The 21,559-nt window shown below is 58.4% G+C and overlaps 2 protein-coding genes across 3 annotated transcripts; one reads left to right on the top strand and one right to left on the bottom strand.

Moving 5' to 3' along the window:
• Nucleotides 1–2,926: 2,926 nt before the first annotated feature.
• Nucleotides 2,927–12,556, top strand: FAM171A2 (family with sequence similarity 171 member A2). Its single transcript, XM_030295890.1, has 8 exons — nucleotides 2,927–3,044; nucleotides 6,316–6,543; nucleotides 6,777–6,869; nucleotides 9,320–9,478; nucleotides 9,563–9,742; nucleotides 9,858–9,974; nucleotides 10,097–10,223; nucleotides 10,757–12,556. The coding sequence occupies exons 1-8, from the start codon at nucleotides 2,927–2,929 to the stop codon at nucleotides 12,237–12,239; spliced, it is 2,505 nt and encodes an 834-aa protein (XP_030151750.1). The 3' UTR covers nucleotides 12,240–12,556.
• A 314-nt stretch (nucleotides 12,557–12,870) lies between these two features.
• GRN (granulin precursor) lies at nucleotides 12,871–19,976 on the bottom strand. 2 transcript variants are annotated; one of them, XM_030295892.1, is made up of 13 exons: nucleotides 19,881–19,976; nucleotides 16,797–16,941; nucleotides 16,546–16,671; nucleotides 16,353–16,437; nucleotides 15,754–15,866; nucleotides 15,522–15,657; nucleotides 15,307–15,419; nucleotides 14,972–15,095; nucleotides 14,595–14,692; nucleotides 14,259–14,504; nucleotides 13,774–14,007; nucleotides 13,453–13,683; nucleotides 12,871–13,356 (listed from the first exon to the last, which is right to left on the bottom strand). In XM_030295892.1, the coding sequence occupies exons 2-13, from the start codon at nucleotides 16,932–16,934 to the stop codon at nucleotides 13,219–13,221; spliced, it is 1,782 nt and encodes a 593-aa protein (XP_030151752.1). In that variant the 5' UTR covers nucleotides 16,935–16,941; nucleotides 19,881–19,976; the 3' UTR covers nucleotides 12,871–13,218. The 2 variants fall into 2 exon arrangements, with proteins under 2 accessions (XP_030151752.1, XP_030151751.1); XM_030295891.2 differs by having other exon boundaries at nucleotides 15,307–15,401.
• Nucleotides 19,977–21,559: the final 1,583 nt, after the last annotated feature.

Raw genomic sequence — 21,559 nt, 5'->3', positions numbered from 1 at the left:
AAGGCAGGCTGGTCTCTGGTGGACAGCTTTAAACAGTTTTTGTTTTTTTTTGTTTTTTTTTTTTTGAGGGATAAGCCTCAAGGTGACCTGAGATTGGGAACATAACATGCTCTTCCCACTCCTGTTAAAAGAAAAGAAAAAAGAAAAGAAAAGAAAAGAAAAGAAAAGAAAAGAAAAGAAAAGAAAAGAAAAGAAAGCTTTTAAAGCCATGTTCAGATTGAGGAGGGGCAGGGGAGGCTGACTAAACCCTCAGCCTGAGGAAGGCAGCATCACACCAGGGAGAGGAGATTAGGCATTGCTGTCCAGCTACCCTTCCTCCCCATCAAGGAGAAGTCTCTTCAGTTAGGAAAGAGGCCCCGGGCAAGGAGTTCACGGGCCTAGGAATGGAAGATAGCTCTCCCTCCGCCCGCTGAGACTGGAATCCAGGGATAGCCGTCAGGGTCCACCAGGAGTCCTGAGAAACGTGTTGATTTATGGGTTCAATAAATATTTATTGAGCGGCTACCATGTGCCCAGTGCTCTCCCAGTGCTGAGACGGGGGAATGAACAAAACAAAGTACCTGCCCTTTTGGAACTTACATTCAACCCGGGGTAAAGAGGAAACAAGTAAATAAATGTGTGGTCAGTGGTGGTCAGTGCTGGGAGTAAAAATAAAGGTAAAGAGATTGTGATAGAATTCTGTGGGGAGGGCTGCCATTTTAGGTAGAGTGGTCAGGGAAGGCCTCTCCGATGAGGTGAGGAGAGAGATGGATGAAAGAGACAATGGCTGCACAGGAATAACATGTTTTGGACAGAAAGAGCAGCCAGTGAAAAGGCCCTGAGGTGGGAGCAGGCTTGATGTGTTTAAGTAAAAGCAAGGAGGCCCATGGATTGGAGGCAGGCATGGGTGCAGTTGAGGTCAGGGCTGGGGAGCAGGCAGGCAGCATCTTTCAGCCATTGGTAGGACTTTGGACTAGCTGCTAAGTGTTGGGGGAAGCCATTGACGAACAGGCTTACTTCACAGGAACTTCTGGTATTTGATTTTACCCAAATAGGTAAAGGTAAATTTTGAAAAGAAAACAATTTGACATCCATGCCTGGCAAGTTCCAGAACAGGTTTTGAGTTGGGTGACTGTGACTGCTTAGGAAAAGATTAAGCTGCTGTGATCCTTCAACACCAGCCAGACTCCCTCTCCACTCCACCACTGCAACTGGATGGGCCCAGACAGTTTATCTTGATCCAGCAAAGCGTTTGGCAAGACAGAAATGTGAGCTGGATTTAAAACTGAAGAATTTTGATAAAGCTGAAGAAGATCTCTAGAAGGTTGTTCCTTCTACAAGCTCCATCCTGGTTCTGAGCTGCCTGGTATTGTCATGGAGACCCCTGAAAGGAGGCAGGGAAGCTGCTCTCCACCCCGCAGGTGGCTGCTGGCTGTGAGGGAGCCCCAGCACAATGGGTGACTGAAGCCCATTCAAGGCAGCCTTGACAGATTGTAAAGTTGGGTGGAAACCAACAAGATGAAACTCACCAGGGACGAATGCTAAATCCTGTGTTGAGGTTGTGAAAAATTGGTTACATAAGAAGACTGGGAAATCTGGTTAGATGGAAATTTCTGAGAAAGAGGGAGGAAGGGGGAGAGGGAGAGACAAAAGGAGGGAAACAAGAAAAGAAAAAGAAAAAGAGAAGGAAAGAAGAGAAGGGAGAGAAGGTAGGGAGGAAGGAAGGAAGGAAGGAAGGAAGGAAGGAAGGAAGGAAGGAACAAGGAAGGGAGGGAGGGAGGGAGGAGGGAGGAAAAAAGAATCTGGTATCACAAACTCACAACAAGGTTCTTTAAGTCAGAGGATCAACTAGGAGACCCAATGAGGAGAGAATCCCGTTGTCCTCTGGGGGACAATGTCCTTGCTCTAAGTATCCAATCCCTTTTGGGACACCACACTGTGAGAAGGAGAAGGTGAAAATCAGAGAAAACCAAGAGAGGGATACCAGATTAGTGAGGATTTGGCCACCCAGAAGCTACATAATGATGACAACCAGAAACTGGAAAAAAAGAGAGCTTGGCTGTGAGGCTAGGGAAGGCTTCAAATGTGAGGTTCAAATGTAGCTAAGGAAGAAGGAAAAGACTGCCATACATGAACCAGTGGGACCGATTGGTGATTCCCAGAGAGAAACTGCTTGCACCTCTAGAAGAAATTCCTAAGCATTATGACTGCCCAACGGTGGATCTTATCTGAGTGGAAGTGAGCTTCCACTTCACCCTGGGCCAACAATAGCACCATTATCGCGCCCTTCCTCGTCAAGTATATGCTAGATCCTTTATATCATTATCTCAATTAATCATAACAACAGCCACACGAGGTAGAGATTATTACAATTCTCACTTTAAAGGAAGGCTGAGGACCAGAGGCGAAGTAACTTGCTCATGGCTCAACAGGCAGAAGCTAGAGACCAGGACTGACTGATTCCCATTGCGTGGGTGTTTGTGCAGGTAGAACTGGGCAGTTTCTACACTTTTCGGAAACACTCGTGACGGTCTCACCTCTTTGAGTGTGTGGTGAGCCTTTCTCCCTCCCAAATTTTGCACCAAATTTCAAGGGCTCTGGACCTCCAAGAACCCGGGTGATTGGACCCTCTTCGTTGCACTCCCTTGCAGCTCTGGGTCTGGGAGCGCGGGGTCGGGGCTGCAGGGTGAGCGGAGGGCGGGCAGGGCGGGCGGGCGGCGTGCGGAGCTGGGCGGTGAGGGGGCGGCGCCCCAGGCCCGCGGGGTGGGGCGCCGCCTGCAGGGGGCGCTGGCGGCGGCTCCGGGCGGAGACAATCGCGCTGAGCGGCCGCCGCAGCCAGAGCGGGAGCCCGAGCGGCGCGGCGCGGCGCAGAGCTGGGGCTGAGCGGGGCCGGCCGAGCGGGGCCGGGCGGGAGCCATGGGCCGCTAGGGCCCCGCCGAGCCCCGCGATGCCGCCGCCGAGTGGCCCCAGCGTCCTCGCGCGGCTGCTGCCGCTGCTGGGGCTGCTGCTCGGCGGCGCCTCCCGGGCTCCCGGCAAGTCGCCGCCGGAGCCCCCCAGCCCGCAGGGTGAGTCTCGGCCAGGAGGGGCAGCGATCGCGGGCCTGCGCCCCCTCCATCGGGCCCCCGCCCGCCAGCCCCCTCTTCGCGGCGCTCGTGAATTGGGGGGGTACTCTGTTCCGTGGGTTTGGGTGGGGGGAGCCAGGCGACTTCGGGTCGGCGCTTACGGGGGAGAGGAGGAAGGGAGAGGGAGACTGCCAGGGCGGGGGTCTCGGGGAGACACAATGGGGAGAGCGGGGGTCCCCAGGCTCCGCGCCGCCTCCCCCTCTCGCCTTGTTTTTCTCTCTCCTGGTCCGCGAGGCGCTGCTGCCTGAGCCATTGTCTACCGAAGACACCCGCCCAGGGGCGGGCTGGGGCGGGCGCCCGCTCCGCAGCCCCCTGCGGGTTCCTCGCTCCCGACGCGGACTGGGTGGGGGCGCCAGCATCGGCTGCCACCTTGGACCCGGACGGGGGCTGGGCGCCTGGAGCTGGGTTGGAAGGGGGGAGGGGAGAAGGGGGAGTGGGTGAGGCGGTGGGTGGATTGACTGCTCGAATGGGGTTCTTCGCTCTGGAGCCTGACAGCCCCCGGCCGGCCCCCCAGGTTCAGAATTGGGGGTGTACCAAAGAAACGCTGTCAAACCTTGAGGGGGGAGGGCATGCAGTTTGGGGGGATCTGGAAAAAGGGGTACGCGGTGATTCCCAGCCAAAGCGCATGGCAGGGCTGTGGTGGCGGAGCCATGCTGAGCTGGCTAGCTGGCTGTGGGCTGTGCCGGCTAGGAGGGCAGGTGCCTGGGTTCCCGTCCAGCAGGCCTCCGGCCACTCCTATCCCCAGCCCTCCCCCAGGTCACCCCTCCTCATCTAACCTCTCCATCGCGGTGGAGGAGAGCCTCCCGGCGCCTCACAGGCCCAGGTGGGTGTGTGAGGTGGGGGGTGGGGTGGTCTCCTGCAGCGGGAGAGGGTGGGAGAGCTAGACCATGACTCCCTACCGACGCCTGGGTTCTCGGGGCCTCGCCCACTCCAGCCCTGCGCCCACCTTCCAGCCTCCTGCCCCACCACCCCAGCTACTGTTCCCTCTATCGCCTCTGGGCCCCGTCCCTGCCCGAAACGGTGCTCTCCATTCCTCATCTCCCCACCAAGGAGCTGACAGGAAAAACGGGGGGTGGGGGGGCGTCTGGATGAGGGAAGTGGGGTCCGGATGAAGGCAGGGGGTCGGATTTCCTCCTGGAATGAGGCAGGGCTGAAGCCTGGAGAGGCGGATACTGTATGGAATGCCAAGCTTGAGAAATGGGGAAGGCTCACCTCTGGCCTCAGTCTTCCCTGCTCTCTGCGGGAGGAGAGGAGGGTTTGATGGATAGGAAGGGGCCCTGGCTTCTCAAGAAGCCTCTCCTTCAAGTCCTGTACCCCAGGGGAGGGGGCCCAGGGCATTGGCTGGAATAGAGCCAAGATAGAGGGCTCTCCCAGGCCACTGGCTGAGAGCCCAGGTTGAGGGGAAGCGGGGAGAGAATCTGCTAGGCACCTGCCCACCCCTTCCCACCAATGTCTCCTTCAGGCCTACCCACCCACCCCTTCCCCTCATCTGAGGCTCTGGCCCTTAGAACCCAAAGCATTCCCTCAAATGACCATATTCCAGACTCCTGGGTCCCTTCTTCCCAGCTGCTCCATCCAGCTGCTCCTAGCCGGGGGTAGGGGTGGGGAGTAGCCAAGCCCCTCTGGCTTCTCAGAATTCCTCCTGAGTGGTAGTGGAGGAGGGGCAGGGAGACTGTCAGCTCCTGGGAAAAGCAGAATAGGAAAGAGTCAAGTGTGTGCACCCACCCTGCCAAGTTGGGCTTTGGCCTGGGAGGGGTGAGGGAGGTGGGTTCAGGAGAACAGCTGGATGGGATGCCAGGGCCAGGCGTGTCGCTGGCCTTGGGGTTGGAAGCCTGAGATAAGACACCTGTCACTGTTGAGTGTCAGGCTCCACCCATGAGTCCCCCTTACCTCCCCATGCCCTGCTGCCCTGAGCTTCCAGGGCACTTGGACTCTCCTAGGTTGGACTCTCCAGCACCTAACCCACTCCCCACCCATCTTCTGGGCCCTGCAGTGAGGCCTCTGTACCTTTCTAGGTATGGAAACCTCCTCCCATTATTAGCAGCTAGGTAGGGGTGAGGTATGTTCTTGAGGGAGGGACCTTGCTGAGTGGAGAGAGGTAGATGGTACTGCGGATCAGAGAGGCTGCCTGGGGAGTCCATGACAACTCCAGGCCTGGTCCCTACCGGTCACTCTGTCTGAGCTCAGGACACCTGCAGGCCCACCCTGGACAAGCTGTCCTGGGTCCAGGGGCAGAGGTGGCTGGAAAGCAAAAAACTTGGACTTCCCTTCTCAGCCCTCTCCACACCAGTTTCCCTTGGGCCTGGGTCAGCCCCCCCAGATCTCCTTCCCCTTGCCAGGGCCCCAGCTCTCTGCCCATCTCCTGGGAGGAATGAGGGCGTTGCCATGGTGACTGACTTGTAGCTGACCAGTTGGGAGGGGGCAGGCAGTACTTGGGAGGGGGAGGGGTTAGGGAGGTACTCGGTTGGGCTTAGGGCTTGGGGTGAGTCCCTAAATCTGAAAGGAAACAAGCTTGTGCAAAGGATTCTGGGAAGAGAATGAATGAGGGGAATGACCAGCTCCCTAGTGTCCCCTTTCTCAGCTTTCTCTTCAGAACCAAAACTCTGACCCAGCCTCCCTCCCTCCCCTTCTCATTGGCTGAATCTTGGTCTCTCTCCTCTCCATCTGCAGACCCTTGGTCTTCTGCTTAGTCCTCCTTTCTCAGCCCTCATCCCTCTCCCCTCCCTGACACGTGCCCCATAGGGTCCAGTGGTTAAGAATTTGGGTCTAGAGTCATACTTCCAGGTTTGGATCCCAGGTTTCCCGTTAACTGCAATGCAAGTGTCTAAACTTTGAGTCTCAGCCTCTTAATCTGTAAAATGGACTAAGAACATATTTGATGGAGTCTAATACATCATTGACTGTAAGATGCACCATTATTTCATGTGCCAGTAAGAAAAGAAAAAATGCTGCCAATTGTAATTATGACATCATCAATCATAGGCATAATCTGAGTTCAGAAATGTTAAAATGTGGAAAAAGTGCATGTGTTAGCACCCCCTACCTCACAGGCTGGTGTGAGGTTTAAATGAGGGCCCTACCAATGCCGACTCTTAGGAAACCTTGTCTCACCTGGACCCCAAAGCTGCTTCTAACCCACAGCCCCCTCCTCTGATCTTGGGGCTCCCTCCAGTTCTCTTTCCCCCCGTTCCTCCTCGCTCTCCTCACCCCACAGAGATCCTGATCAAGGTGCAGGTGTATGTGAGCGGGGAGCTGGTGCCCTTGGCCCGGGCCTCAGTGGATGTGTTTGGGAACCGGATGCTGCTTGCCGCTGGCACCACGGACTCAGAGGGCGTGGCCATACTGCCCCTCAGCTACCGTTTGGGCACCTGGGTGCTGGTCACTGCTGCTCGCCCTGGCTTTCTCACCAACTCTGTGCCCTGGCGTGTTGACAAGCTGCCCTGTGAGTGCAGGGGCAGGTGGAGGGGGGGTGGGCAGCAGCTGACCCCATCAGCCCCTTCCCAAAATAGTCCCCGGGGGTGGAGGGGGCAGACTTTCCAGCAGCTGCTGCCCGGGCAGGGGTACACAGAGGGGGCTGAAGGAAGATGAAGTCACTGGGATTCAGATGGAAGGAGTGCCCGGCCTTGGGGTTTGGGGGGAGCTTTCTCTGGTGCTGACAGGCCACCCCTCCCACAGTGTATGCATCAGTCAGCCTCTACCTGCTTCCCGAGCGGCCGGCCACCCTCATCCTCTATGAGGACCTGGTGCACATCCTCTTGGGCTCTCCTGGTAAGGCTCCTCTTTCCCCCCTACCTCATACCAGCTCCTCTTCCTCCCCCCCCTGACCTGGGTGTAGAGAGCTCCACTCTTCCACAGGTTAGCTGGATGCCCTTGAGCAAGTCCCTTAACCTCTCTGAGCCTTAGTTTGTTCCTCTGTAAGATGTGGATATCGATAGTATCTATGTGATCAGATTGAAGTAAGGATTAAATATCATCAAACATGCAAAAAAAAAAAAAACCAGCACAGAAGGTGGTCAATAAATGTTTATTATTATTGGGGCTTCTCGTGATTTCTATTCTCCCTCTACTCCTACCATTAGAATCCCCACTCCCTGCCACCTGTTTCACTGGTGGATCTACATGTACTTCTTGTGCACCTACTGGGTGCTTGGTTATGTTAGAAGGCTGCGAGGGGGTCATTCCATAGCTATTGGACAACTGTCAAGTGCAAGGCCTGGAGAAATCCCACAGTGGTATCTGTCTACTCACGGCTTCAGTCTCTGTGCTGCGCCAGGCATTGTGTCTGGTGCTGGGGAACAATGGGAAGAAAGAACCCGCTCCCTGCCTTGTGGAGTTCACAGACAAGTAGGAAGACAAACAGATCCCTGCAAACCCTGAACTAATTACAAAGCAGGTAGAGCCGTGGAGTAGAGGGCAGCCGCCCTTAGTATTGAGACAACTCTACCCTGTGAGTGTAGCAGGGCAAGAGAATTTGGGGACGGGAGCTATGGACCATGTGGGCTTGGGAGTTGAAGGGGGAGCAAGGAGGCGCCCTCACTGGAGAGGAATCCAGATGCAGGGGCAGAAGTGGACAGTGAGGGTGCAGGGAATGCTCTGGTCTGGCTCTGCAGGTGGCGTGCCTGGTGCAGACTGGTTGATCTGGCTCGTACCAGGGAGCCACAGTGGATTTTGGAGACAGAGGACACCCACCCCCCCCCCCTCCAATTTATATTCTTAGCTTGTGCCCTTGTTCCCAAGTTACTTGTTTGCTTACCTTCATTTCCCTGGTCCTGAACCAGAGGCTCCTGAAAACTGTCTTTGGAGGTTTGTAAAATGCACACAAGGGGCATCTGGCTGGCTCAGTCGGTAGAGCATGCAACTCTCGATCTCAAGGTTGTGAGTTCAAGCCCATGTTGGGTGTGGAGTCTACTTTAAAAAATAATTAAAAAATAACAAAATGCCAAATTATCTCTTTGTTGCCCCCTAGTTTACAGCCCTCCCATGGCTCCCACTGCTTTCAAAGTCAAGCCTCAAGTCCTTCACAAAGCTGACTGTGCCCTGTGGGGCCTACATGCCACTCAGTCACCTGGGGTCCCCAGCCAGCACACTGCCCCATGCCTCTGGGCCTTTCTCTTGTCCGTTTTCCTGGAGGCCCCTTTATATCCTATTTCCTGGTGGAGTCTTACTCACCACGCAAGACTCCACAGGACCTACCCCAGCTGGGTGGGCCGAGTGGCCTTTGTACCGTATTTTAATAGCAAGGTATGATGTTAAGGGGCTGAGAAGTTGGGCTGGCACCAGGCTTCCTGGGCTTCAGTTAGGCTCCAGGATTGTGACCTTGGGCAAGTCACTAAACTTCTCCTGCCTCCATTTCTGCATGTATACAACAGGGTTGATAATGAAAGCACCTACTTCAGGGGCTGTTGTACTAATCATAGGGGTTAACACTGATTAGAACAGTGTCCGGTATATCTTAAAGCTTAATAAATGTTAGCGACGACCACACTGTACTGGAATTCTGTTTATACGCCCCCTCCACCCCAAAACAGGCAGACAGACAGACAGACGCGCGCGTGTGCACACACAGACACACACACACACACACGACCTAAGCTGTGTAATGTAGTAGTCAGTAGCCACATGTGGCTCTTTAAATAGATTAAAAATTCATTAAATTAAAAAAAATGAAAAATGAATCCAGTTTCTCAGTCACACTAGCCACCTTTCAAGTGCTTAATAGCCATGTGTCTCTAATGGGGACTGTAATGGGCAGCACAGAGAACATTTCCATCCATCACAGCAGAAAGTTCTAATGGGTACCAAAATGGACAGTGCTGCACAAGACTGTGAACTTGAAGGCAGGGAATTGCGGATTGTGTTTTAGTCAACTTTGTATCTCTAGCACCTAGCACAGTGTTGCCACACAGTAGTCAATAGTAACTGTTTGAGGACCTGAACCTCAGCATTTTATGGGTTAATGAGGAAATAGTGTTTCAGAGAGAGCAAGTAACTCGCTCAGGGTCACACAGCCAGGACTAGATTTCAGGTCCGTGTCCTTTTTCCTTTCCAGGTTAACATTCTATGAATGCCCAGTTCTCTCCCCAAGTCACAACCCTCCCTGACCTTCCCAAGTGGCCTGACCCAATAGCTCCCTTCTCCTCGGATACTTGCTTTCTGCTCCTGGTCCCTGGGGAGCCTTGTCCCTGGCCAATCCACAGGAGGCCCCCCTCTCCATCCAGGTGCCCGCTCCCAGCCGTGGGTGCAGTTCCAGCGCCGGGCTGCCCGCCTGCCGGTCAGCTCTACCTACAGCCAGCTCTGGGCCTCGCTCACACCCGCCAGCACCCAGCAGGAAATGCGTGCTTTCCCTGCCTTCCTGGGCACCGAGGCCTCCAGCTCAGGTATGCTGGGTGTCAGCATGGAAGGGATGTCCTCCTCCCGTCAGGACTCACCTCTCAGCCCTTGTGTCTCCTTCCCCCACCCAGGCAATGGCTCCTGGCTGGAGCTGATGCCGCTGGCTGCTGTCAGCGTGCACCTACTAACAGGCAACGGAACAGAAGTGCCACTCTCAGGCCCCATTCACCTGTCCCTGCCCGTGCCCTCCGAGCCTCGTGCCCTTACTGCGGGCACCAGCATTCCAGCCTGGAGGTTCGACCCCAAGAGTGGTGAGTGCCTCAAGGGGTGCAGCTGCTGGAGTTTGGGGAAAGAAAGTGGGACTTAGCTGGGGCAGGGCGGGGGTGGGGAGTGGCATTGAGTTTCATGAAACTCCCGCCTCTCCAGGGCTGTGGGTACGCAACGGCACTGGTGTGATCCGGAAGGAAGGCCGGCAGCTCTACTGGACTTTCATTTCCCCCCAGCTGGGGTACTGGGCAGCTGCCATGGCTTCCCCCACCACTGGTGAGAGATGGGGGGGACAGTGGGGACAGGGGGCAGTGGGGGAAGGGGAGGTTGGGAGCATAGCCTCCTGAAAGGCAGGAAGGGCGTCCATGCCTGGAATGCTAAGCCCTTGCCTGGCACAGGACTGGTCACCATCACATCAGGCATCCAGGACATCGGCACCTACCACACCATCTTTCTGCTCACCATCCTGGCAGCGCTGGCCCTGCTGGTGCTCATTCTGCTGTGTCTGCTCATCTACTACTGCCGGTGAGTGCCTCCCAATCCCCCAACCTCCCCTCATCCCATGCGGACAGAAGCCTGCTCTGTGCCTGGTGTTGGGCTGGGCGCTTGGGCCCCAAAGATGCATAAAATACAATTCCAGTCTTCAAGGCACTGACAGGAAAGGACCGCCAGTGCACATGCACAGACCTGAGAGACTGGTGGCTGAAGAGACGTGGGGGGGGGGGGGGGGAGGGGGGAGGACCCACAGGCCAGGCCCCTCCAAAGGGACGGTCGGCAGCTGCTCCCGCCTCAGGCTAGACGTGGCCCTGGTTGGCTTACGTGCTCCCCCCAGGTTCCCACAGCGCCTCCTACAAGCGAAGGACACCCACAGACATCCAAGCTCTTTCCACAGACCTCTCCCCAGGCCCACCTGGGTTCCCCAGCATTTCTCCTGAGTCTCAGGCATTCTCCCCACCCCTCCAACTATATTCAACCCTCGCCTTGCAAATATGGGGTGAGGGAGCAGCTCAGGCCCCCAACGCTTTCCTGAGGTCCCGCCCCCCCCCAATACCTTCCAGGAGACGCTGCCTGAAGCCGAGGCAACAGCACCGCAAGCTGCAGCTGTCCGGGCCCTCTGATGGTAACAAACGAGACCAGGCCACCTCGATGTCCCAGCTCCACCTCATTTGTGGGGGACCCTTGGAGCCCGCCTCGTCGGGAGACCCTGAGGCTCCGCCCCCAGGCCCCCTGCACTCGGCCTTCTCCAGCTCTCGGGACTTGGCCGCCTCCCGGGACGACTTCTTCCGCGCCAAGCCTCGCTCCGCCAGCCGCCCGGCCGCCGAGCCTGGGGGCGCCCGCGGGGGCGAGGGCGCGGGGCTCAAGGGCGCCCGCTCCGTCGAGGGTCCCGGCGGGCTGGAGCCAGGCCTAGAGGAGTACCGGCGGGGGGGCTCGGCGACCCCCGCCTTCCTGCAGGAGCCGCCCTCTCCGCCGCCGCCCTTCGAGCACTACCTGGGCCACAAGGGAGCAGCCGAGAGCAAGCCCCCCGACTTCCTCCTGTCGCAGTCGGTGGACCAGCTGGCGCGGCCGCCGTCGCTCAGCCAGGCCGGGCAGCTCATCTTCTGCGGCTCCATCGACCACCTCAAGGACAGCGTCTACCGCAACGTCATGCCCACCCTGGTGATTCCCGCGCACTACGTACGCCTCGGCGGCGAGGCGGGCGCAGCGGGGGCGGGCGACGAGCCAGCCCCGCCCGAGGGCACGGGCCCCGGCCCCGCGCGCCCTTTCCCCCCGCCCGACCCCCAGCGCCCGCTGATGCAGGGCCACTCGAGCGCGGGCGGCGAGGGCGGCGGGGGCGGCGGCGGCGAGGGCTGGGGGGGCGGGCGCTCGGCGCCGGTCAGTGGCTCGGTCACCATCCCGGTGCTGTTCAACGAGTCCACCATGGCGCAGCTCAACGGGGAGCTGCAGGCGCTGACCGAGAAGAAGCTGCTCGAACTGGGCGTGAAGCCTCACCCGCGCGCCTGGTTTGTGTCCCTGGACGGGCGCTCCAACTCGCAAGTGCGCCACTCCTACATCGACCTGCAGGCGGGCGGGGGCGGCCGCAGCACCGACGCCAGCCTGGACTCGGGCGTCGACGTCCACGAGGCGCGGCCTGCGCGCCGGCGGCCCCTGCGCGAGGAGCGGGAGCGGGAGCGGACCCCGTCCGCCGCCCCGCCGCCACCCCCGCCGCCGCCGCCTCCCGCGCCCCCGCGCCTGGCGCTCAGCGAGGACACGGAGCCGAGCAGCAGCGAGAGCCGCACGGGCCTCTGCTCCCCCGAGGACAACTCGCTGACGCCGCTGCTGGACGAAGTGGCGGCGCCCGAGGGCCGGGCGGCCACGGTACCCCGGGGTCGGGGCCGCAGCCGCGGGGACAGTTCCCGCAGCAGCGCCAGCGAGCTGCGGCGCGACTCGCTCACCAGCCCGGAGGACGAGCTGGGGGCGGAGGTGGGCGACGAGGCGGGCGACAAGAAGAGCCCTTGGCAGCGCCGGGAGGAGCGGCCGCTTATGGTGTTCAACGTCAAGTAGCGGCTCCGCCCGGGCCGGCCCCGCCTCCGCCCCCGCCCCTTCCACCCGGGCCCGCCCCCAGGGTGCGTGCCCCCGGGGCCCGCGGGGGCCCTCGCTCTTAGTCTTCAGTCCCCCTCCTGGAGAGGTGCCCGGGGGCCTGCGGAGCTGTCCAGTGGTATGTACTGGGTAATGTTTCGGGAGGGACCCGTGTCGACCTCCGACCGGGAGGTGGGAGGGGTCCAGACTCCCATTGGGAGGTGCTGGGGAAGGAGGGCTGGGTGGGGGGAAGCAGTGCCTGTATAAACGTGGCTGTACATAGAAAGATCTATTGTGGGAAAGCAGGAGGGGCAACCGGCCTCAGCAGCTAGTGTGAGGGCTGGGAAGGGAGGGGGCCTTCTCTGTGGACCCCAGGGAGGGGAGGGGATGCTGCTTGCTGACTAGCCCACCTCTGGGCTACGAGGTCACAGGGCTGGTGGCGGGGGCGGCTCTGGGGACTAGGGGATAATGTGATGGGATTGCTGTGGGTAACGGCAAATATAAAACTGGTGAGATTAACTCCGTGTGGGTCTTTCTGTGGGGTTGGGGAATGTGGACAGGGGATGGGGGCCCTTGCTCATGGTGGGGCAGGCAGGGTGGCCAAAATCAGACACTATTAAGAAAGTGTACAAACTTTACTGCAGCGCGCGCACACGTACACACACACACACAGACACACACACACACACAAACACACACCTGTGGATAGGGAAGAGCACCTGGCCACAGGGTTCATGGAAACTGGGGGAGGGGATGGCAGCTTGTAACATGGCTTTCGCCACAGCCCTCCCAGAGACAGGGAAGGCCTTAGATTGAGGCCCCACCTCCCATGATGGGCGGGGGACTCAGAATCGGGGAATCGGGAGAATCTGGTGGGGGAGAGGTGCTGGGGAGGCCTGAGCAGTGGGTACTCTCTGAGCAGGGTCCCGAGGGCTGCAGAGTGTCTTCAGTCCTCAGTCTCTCCTCACAGCAGCTGTCTCGGGGCTGGGTCCTTCAAGGGCATGTCCCAGCTCAGGCTCTTCCTGCGCAGACACTTGATTCCCTTGGCCCCACATCGGAAGCCAGCAGGGCAGCAGTGACGCTGATCTGCACAACAGATTCCCTGGACGGCCAGAGGGGGGAGTCAGACTTGGACACAGCAGGACCCAGCTCCCGTGGATACCCAGCCCCGTGGGGGCAGGAGGGGGCTGGCACTGACCTGGCGATAGGGACAGCAAGCCCAGCCCCCTCGGCTATCTCGGCAGCAGGTCTGGTTATTGTGGCAAAAGTGCCGGGCCCCACATTCCACGTTCCCCACACCCACGTGAGGGCCACGGGCCAGGCGAGCAGCAAGGTGGGCAGAGTCTGCCTCCTTCTCACAGGATCGGGCCTTCACGTTGCAGGTGTACCCAGCCGGACAGCAGTGCTGGCGGTCCTCACAGCACACGGCCTGGGAGGGACAGAGTGGCGTTAAAGGCTCTCCCCCCTCTCCCCAGGAGGGCTCCGCTCCCCTGTCCGAGGCAGGCGGGAGGGCACTCACGTGAGGCAACTGGCAGCAGGCCCAGCCCCCACTCAAGCTTGGGCAGCAGGTCTGCCCCACTGGGCAGCTGGTGTGCTGGTCACAACCCATGTCTCTGCGGTGAGACAGGGAAGCCCGGCGGGCAGGCGTCTTCTCCAATCCAGTCACCACCTTGTTCCCCCTCTGACACTGCCCCCCAGCCAAGCACGTGTAGCCATGGGGGCAGCAGTGCTGGTGGTCTGAGCAGCAGACAGCCTGTAGGGGGGTAAGGGGAGTGGCAGATGAGGATGGTCTAGGAAGCTACTTTGTGGGACGGGAAGCCCCCTGCCTACCCGGACTCCCTCTCCTACTCCCAGCTCCTCCGGCTGGGACACAGTCTCACAGAGCTGGTGTGCCACCTGCGGGCCAGACAGGCGACAGAAGGACAAAGCCAACAGGAGTCTACCCGCCCAGGCCAAGACACTGTCCCCCCCCCCCCACCCCAAGCTATCCCCCTACCCACACACCTCTGGGGCAGGACAGCAGCCCCACTCCCCAGACGTGAGTCGACAGCAGGTATTGAAGGAGGGACAGCTAGTGATGTTATCACAAGGGACATCGTTCTCCACGGCTTGGGGTTTCGGCAGGCGGAGGCGGGCTAGGGCCTGCATCATCCAGGGCACCTGCTGGGCCCCCTGTTCACAGGTACCCTTTGCTGTGTCACATTTGAAGCCAGCCGGGCAGCAGTGTACGTGGTCCTCACAGCACACAGCCTAGGGCAGATGGACAGGGGACGGTGGGCACCGGGGCCTAGCTGGCTGCCCCCTTCTGCTCAGTCCAGCCCACCCACTACTCCTGGGTACCTGGGCAAAAGGGCAGCAGCCCCAGGCCCCCGACTGTAGGCGGCAGCAGGTGTAGCCGTCTGGGCAGCTCACCTCCATGTCACACTTCACCTCCTGCACTGTGACGAATGCAAGGAGAACAGGTCAGCAGTGGCACCGGGAACCCTTGGGGTACCCAACCCTTTGCTGGCTCCGTAGCTAGAACCAGATGCCGAGGATGGGGAGTACATTTAGGATGACAGCAGTGATCCTAAGGCAATAGCCAGTGTGGAGGAAGAGGCCTGTACCTGCCCTGTGGCCATCAGCCCCCCACCCCCGTATCTGTTCCTGGAACAATTTGGTGGAGAGCTCCTGCGCATGGTGCAGGCGGAATGGGGTCTGTGGCCAGACTCTGGTACCTGCGTGCGCCGGCAGCTTGGTGAGGAGGTCTGTAGCGTTCTCCTTGGAGAGGCACTTGCTCTGGACCAAGTCACACACAGTGTCCTGGGGACAACAGTGCAGGTGGTCCGAGCAGCAGACGGCCTGGGTGGGGGTGGGAGTAGGTCTTTGTGACGTGGAGTCTCCGTCAGCTCGGGGAGCAGCCAGGAGACAGCGGACGCTGCCTCAGTCTCCCACTAGGGGGTGGCATGCGTCCTGAGCCGCCAGGCTCCCAACGGCCGGCCGGCCGGCCCCACCCCCCGGAGTGCTTAGGTGTCCAGGCCAGGTGGCTGTGGGCACACAGCCCCTCACTCACATTAGGTATTGGGCAGCAGCCATACTTCCCACTAGGCAGCTCACAGCAGGTAGAACCATCAGGGCACTGGGACTGTGCATCGGGGCACAGGACCACTGGAAGGGGAGAGAGGCCTGTGGGCAGCCAAGGCGGTGGGGAACTTCTCCCCAGCTGGGAGCCAGATGAGGCCTTGCCCCACTTCCAACCCCCAACCCGATGCTCTCCCATCCCCTAACCTGCCCGGTTACTCCTCTGTGCAGGAATCTTCTTTGCCAGGGGGTGGGTCCCTGTGGCCGTGAGGCAGCGGGCATGAGCCAGGTCACAAGAGGTACCATGGGGACAGCAGTGCACCTTGTCTTCGCAGCAAGAAGCCTGACAAGAGATGGTTCTGATTCTGTCTTGGCTCCCTCCAGTCCCCTGCTCTGCCCCTACTGCTCCCCGCCGCCCCCCATCTTCCCAAGCCTGTACCTGGGGCATGGGGCAGCATCCCCAGGAGCCATCTAGCATAGTGCAGCACGTGGAGGAGTTGGGGCACTCGAACCGGCCATCAGGGCACTGGATGGCACCCAAGGGGTTGGTATCTGTGGACAGGATGACCCAGGATTCCGCCAACCCAGTCAGTGAGAGCCATTATCCCATCACTGAAGGAGTGGCTGGCACCAGGGCCTGCGGGCTTGGGGGTGGGGGGTGGGGACTAGGGGGCCGGCACTGGGGCTGGGTGTTCTCCCAGGCACTCCTAACCCACTCTCCTCACAAGCCACTCATTGCCTCAGCAACACGGCACAGGGCAGGGGCATCCACTGCCTGCGTTGGCCTTAAACCAGCCCAGCTTGGCGTCTCTCCACCCTCACAATGCCTGGCCCTGGGCCTGGAGGCTGGCATTGTCTCCTGCCCCTTCCTAGCCTAGTGTGCCCTTCTGTCCAGAGCAAAGGCGTTGCTTAGTACAGATGCCACAGGAATGAGGGCACAAGGTCAGGAATCAGGTCACCCAGATGGCTGGGTTCCTGGGCAGTCCAGCCTCCACAGACCACCCATCTGCCCACCCTCCACCTCCACCCCTGCCGCACCTGGTCTTCGGAAGCAGGACCGCCCGTCAGCGCTGCAGTGGTAGCCCCGTGGGCAGCAGTGGCGGCCGTCACCGCATGACACAGCCTGCGGGACAGAGATGCCTGCATTGGCGAGGACTTTTTACCTGGGGTGAGTGGAGGAAACGTCTGTATGCAGACTTGAGCCCCTCTTTTGGGCTCATAGCACCCTCACCTCTGGGAATGGGCAGCAGCTGGAGGTCCCCGAGATGGTGAGGAGGCAGGAGTAGCCAGGAGAGCAATGGGCATCTACCTGGCAGGGTCTGCCCAGATGCCTGCTCAGCGCTGTGGGCCCCTTGCCCTGGAAAGTGAAGAGGAGGCGATAAACTGAAGGACCCAAGCTCGGCCCCCTCCTCTAGCCAAGCTAAGATGACCCTTTGGGAAATCCCAGGCTGCCAGCTCTCACCTGGGCAGAAGGGCACTCACCAGAACAGGACTGCAGCAGCTATAGCTGACTCCTCCTGGGTCCAGGCAGCAGGCCACAGGGCAGAACTGACCATCTGGGCACTGTGTTCCAGCTACCAGCCCTGCCACTAAGGCCACCCAGCTCACCAAAGTCCACATGGTCTGCCTGCAAAATACCAAAAGGCATCTGGCAACTGGCTTGAGCCCAGGTGACCCTTGATTCTGGGGCCAGTCCAGCCCAGGCAGGATACTGTCTGAGCTTCTCCAACAATTCGTTATCCAGGAGGGAAAAAAGATGTGCGCCCTATATGTGTCCTGTGTATGTGTCACACGTGCACCAGCACACGTACAGCGATGAGCATGAATACTGATGCAGGTACATGTGTCAGCCTGTATCCCCTGGGGCACCCGGGTGGCTCAGTCAGTTGAGTGTCCGACTTTGGCTCAGGTCATGACATTGCGATTTGTGAGCTCGAGCCCTGCGTCGGGCTCCGTGCTGACAGCTCGGAGCCTGGAGCCTGCTTTGGATTCCGTGTCTCCCTCTCTCTCCGCCCCTCCCCCACTCACACTCTGTCTCTCTCAAAAATAAAAACATTAAAAAAACAAAACCTGTGTCCCCCAAACGTGGCCAGATGCCTCAGTCTCTGTGGGTAAGTGTGTAAAGATGTAGGTGTGTGGGGGCTTAGTCGGTAGGGCATACGTCTCTTGATCTCAGAGATGCAGGTTCGAGCCCCATGTTGGCTGTAGAGATTACATAAAAAAATAAATAAATAAAGTCTTAGGGAAAAAAAAGATGTAGGCATATGAAAGGAAAATTTGGGGATCTGATCTGTAGCGACATGGGTCACCTCCAGGGGATGAGGAGGTGTCAGTAGTCATGGGAAGACTGAGCTGGGGAGCAAAGAGGGAGTCCCCCCTTGAAGAAAAGCAAGGGTTCCACTTCCCCAGCCAGACCCTCCAGATGCCTCCTTGTCTGATGCTGTGGTCACACCTGCCAAGGCCTGTTGGGGGCAAGGGAGGGGTGTCACATGATGATATGGGAAACCAATGAGTTGAGAAAGTTGTGAAACGGGAAGTGTGGTAGCCAGTGTAATCTGAGCTGCCTTCCCCAGAGGCCACACCTGCCCACTGACTGTCTCCACCCTACCCAGGGAAGGGGATGCACAGACTGGGCCAGCCTTTGAGACACCTGTGTTCTAAGGGGCCACACAACACCACTGGACCCTTTCAGGCTCCTCAAACATACCACTTCCAACCCCTGCCTCTCCCCCTACCCCAAAGCCGAAACTCAGCAGTTTGTGGAGAGGACCCCATGTGCCCACCCAGCTGCAACAGTGGAAAAAAACGATCATCGATCTCTGTGGGGCCTTTCACTTCCTTAATGACTTTTCCCCAAGCTCAGCCAGCCCTGCTAGGTCAATGGGATGGGCCCAGGAGATGTTACCCTGCCTAGAGGAGCAAAAACAGTAATGTTTGTTGACCCTCTTGTGCACCAGTTACACTACATTATTTTCTTTCTTCTTTGAAACAACCATCCAAAGCAGTAATTATTTCCTTTACTTTTCAAAGGAGGAAACTGAGGCTCAGAAATGTTTAGTAACATGCTCATGTCATATATCAAGTCATGGAGATGACAGGCTTTGATGGCTCCAAAGCATACTGGACCTGGGTTTGTTTCACAAAGTGGCACCATGGACAGTGCCCAGGAATGGACCCCCCCACCCCACCCCCAATCCCAGGAGACTAGAGGCCTGGGGTCCAAGCAGAGGAGGGAGACAAGCATTTTCTGAGCAGGAGGACAAAACAAAACAGAAACGACAAGTGCAGGGGCTGCCTGGATACTGCACTTGAGTGCTAGTCCTAGAATTGCCACCACTGATTGTGAGAGCCTCAAAAGTAGCTTCCTGCCTTTGGGCCTCAGCTTCCCCATGAGTCTGTGAGTGGACATTGCACGCTATGGGTGGCGAGGACTTACACTCGCCCAGTCACTGGCACCCTCTCTCCCTCACCTGGCTTTCCTCGGTGCCCCATTCCCAGTTCAAAGACCATTTCCAGGAGGCCATTGTCTGGCTGATCCTGGACCTTGGCCCCTTTCACCCTCTCACCAACACCCACAGCTCCCAGGCAAGGCATCCATAGCTGGTCCCACCTGCTTCCTGGGAGTCCAACCTCAACCCCTCAAAGGCCGTCCCACTACCCTGGCTTAAGCCAAAAGGGGTGCTGTCTGCACAGATCTCAGACCATTGAACACCCTAGTGATTTATTTACACATACTTTCCGTCCTTGGTATCCTAAGGTTAGGGAATATAGCGAATGCTTCTAGTGAATACAAATGTACAGACGCGCGTACACACTCAGGATCAGGGATGGGGGAAGAAGGGGCCTAAACTCGTCTCAGTAGGGTTCTGAATGGCAGCCTCTCTCACCCCCAGCCCACAGTAGAGAGGGAGGACAGGAGCCTGCCTCTTCAAACCCCCAGCTCTGCCATCTTCCACTAGGTGGCAGCCCCCAACTCCGAGCGTCAGGAGAGAGATTCCCAAAAGGTGAGGGAACCCAACTGCGAGCGAGCAGGAAAAGTGGCCGAGAGAGGCGGAAGTTAGCTGGTTCCACCCCGCTCCAGAGGAAGTAAGGGAGAGTCAGACACAACCCAGGGGTTCAGTCACCATTCCCAAGTCCATGCTATCTTTGAAAGAACCAGGGTCTCCAGCCCACTCGCAGCTCTCTGAGCTCCCGGACCAGGGGCCGACGCCTCTCTCATTCCCAGGCGCCCAGGGGCCACCCACCAACACCACCACCAGCACCGGGACGCGGCCGGAGCCGGCTCAAGAATAGAGTGGCCCCAGCTTTGGGGGAAAGGGCTGCAGCTCCCGAGGATGCTGGAGAGGGAGAGAGCCCCATTCTCACGTGGGTCGCTGCAGTCACTGCTTACTCCCACCCCCTAAAACTGTCTCCAGTGCATCGGAAATCCCCAAAGGAGTTTCTCTAAGCCAGTCTTCTCTTGCCTCCCGGCTGAAACTCTGGAGGAATCCCAAGCCTCTCGTCCGCTTGGCCGAACCCCTGGGAAGAAGCAAGCGAGAGATCTGCGCGGCCGCCCGCCCTCCTTACCTGCGACTCGCTCCGCGCTCTCTGGGTAGCCGCGGCCGGGAAGCTCCCGGACTTGGGCCTGGCAGCGCGATGGCCCGCCCACCTCAATTTCCATTGGCCAGGTGTCCTGAATGTCGGGCTTCTACTGGCTATTGGTCGATGTAGAGGCGGGGCCAGCCTGAAAAGCTGTGCTGCTTTCTTACTCAATTCTCTTTCCCCCCTCCCTGCGTCTCTCTTCCCACCCTCCCCCACTTTTTTGCGGGATCATGTGATTGGACAATCATGTGACGTCCGGGCCCGGCTCGGCAGGGTTGCGGGCGCCTGGTAGAGTTTGCCCCAAGGTGGGACAGTGCCTGTCTGAAGACATTGACCAACAAGGGAGCTACCCCTTACACAGTGCGTTCAAGGACGTTTACGGGATGTCAGCTTCTGGATTAGGGACGTCCGTGCACCTGTTTCTATTCTGTTCAACAACCTCATTAAATGCTGGGCAGCCAAGCCCCAAAGGAGTTGAAAGAGAGTTGGGAGGGCAAGGATAAACAGCTCTCAGTCCCCTTCCTTAGGGCGCTGGCAGCGGGGTGTGAGTGGGTGGAGAAGGTGAGACAGGCTCACGTTAGATCTAACGTAAAATGCAAAGTCGTGTGCCAGGTGTTACAGATGTGTGTAGCGAAGAGGTGATAGGCTGGCTCTCGGCAGGGAGGAAAAGATTTAATTCCACCTTAAGGGCACCTTTTTGAGCTGAATCTGGGAGGATTTTAACTGGCAGGTGGGGAGGGGTTGGAGAAGTGCCTAGACAGGGGTGCGGGGGTGGGGGTGGGGGGAGAGCTTTAGGAAACCAGATGGGAAGAGCAGCCTTGGGCAGGGATTAAATGCCAAGTTCAACGTTGTGGGCTCGAGGAGCTGTTGGGTGCCTGGCACAAGGCTGGGCTGGGGGTGGGTGCATAGTAGAAATGGATTCCTTGTTTGAGTCAGCCCTGCCTTCCAGGAACTGACATGGCCCGTGAGGAGAGAAGTGGACCACACGGAACAGATTAGCCAGCAAAAAAAGCCAGGCGCCCAGTGCCAAAGGACCCGGCTCAGGCCGAGGCGGTTGATAGATGCACCAGGGGAGAGGAGAGGCCCAGAGAAAGCCTCGTTCCAGGCCTGGGAGGAAGGGCCATGTTTGCTTATACAGAGTGGGGCACTGCAGGGTAAACAGCTTGAGCTGAGTGCGAGGCAGGGAGAGGGGACAAACAGCCCAACTTAGGGGTGGTGGCAGTCTGCCGTGGGGGAGTGGCAGGGTGGAGGGATTGTGTAGCAGCGGTGCTCAGCCTGGGGCTAGAGGTCTGGGGAACGATGGAGGCTCCTGCTAAGAATCAAGACTACTCTTTGCCTGCTCGTGGCCTTTGTGCAGTTTCCTCCCTGTATATCCTGAGGCAAAGGAGTATAGCTCACGCTTCCATTAACAAAGCGCGTGCACGCACACTTTTCATGAAATGTTAGGCTACTCAATCAATGAGCCTCTTAATCACAACTACACAGAACCACGTAAAAAATAAACGCGGGAGGAAAAAAAAAAACAGAGTGATTGAAACGAGTCTCACGAAAAATATCCTTAAAGGAGCGATTTGCACACCAGGGACATTTGGCAGTGTGCGGAGATATTCTGGGTTGTTACAACAAGGGGGAGGTGCTCCTGGCATCTGGTAGGCGGAGGCCAG

The sequence above is a fragment of the Lynx canadensis genome, chromosome E1, assembly GCF_007474595.2.
Source record: "Lynx canadensis isolate LIC74 chromosome E1, mLynCan4.pri.v2, whole genome shotgun sequence".
Taxonomy (NCBI): domain Eukaryota; kingdom Metazoa; phylum Chordata; class Mammalia; order Carnivora; family Felidae; genus Lynx; species Lynx canadensis.
The sequence above is the reverse complement of the archived record's forward strand: the minus strand, read 5'-3'. Positions and strand labels throughout refer to the sequence as shown.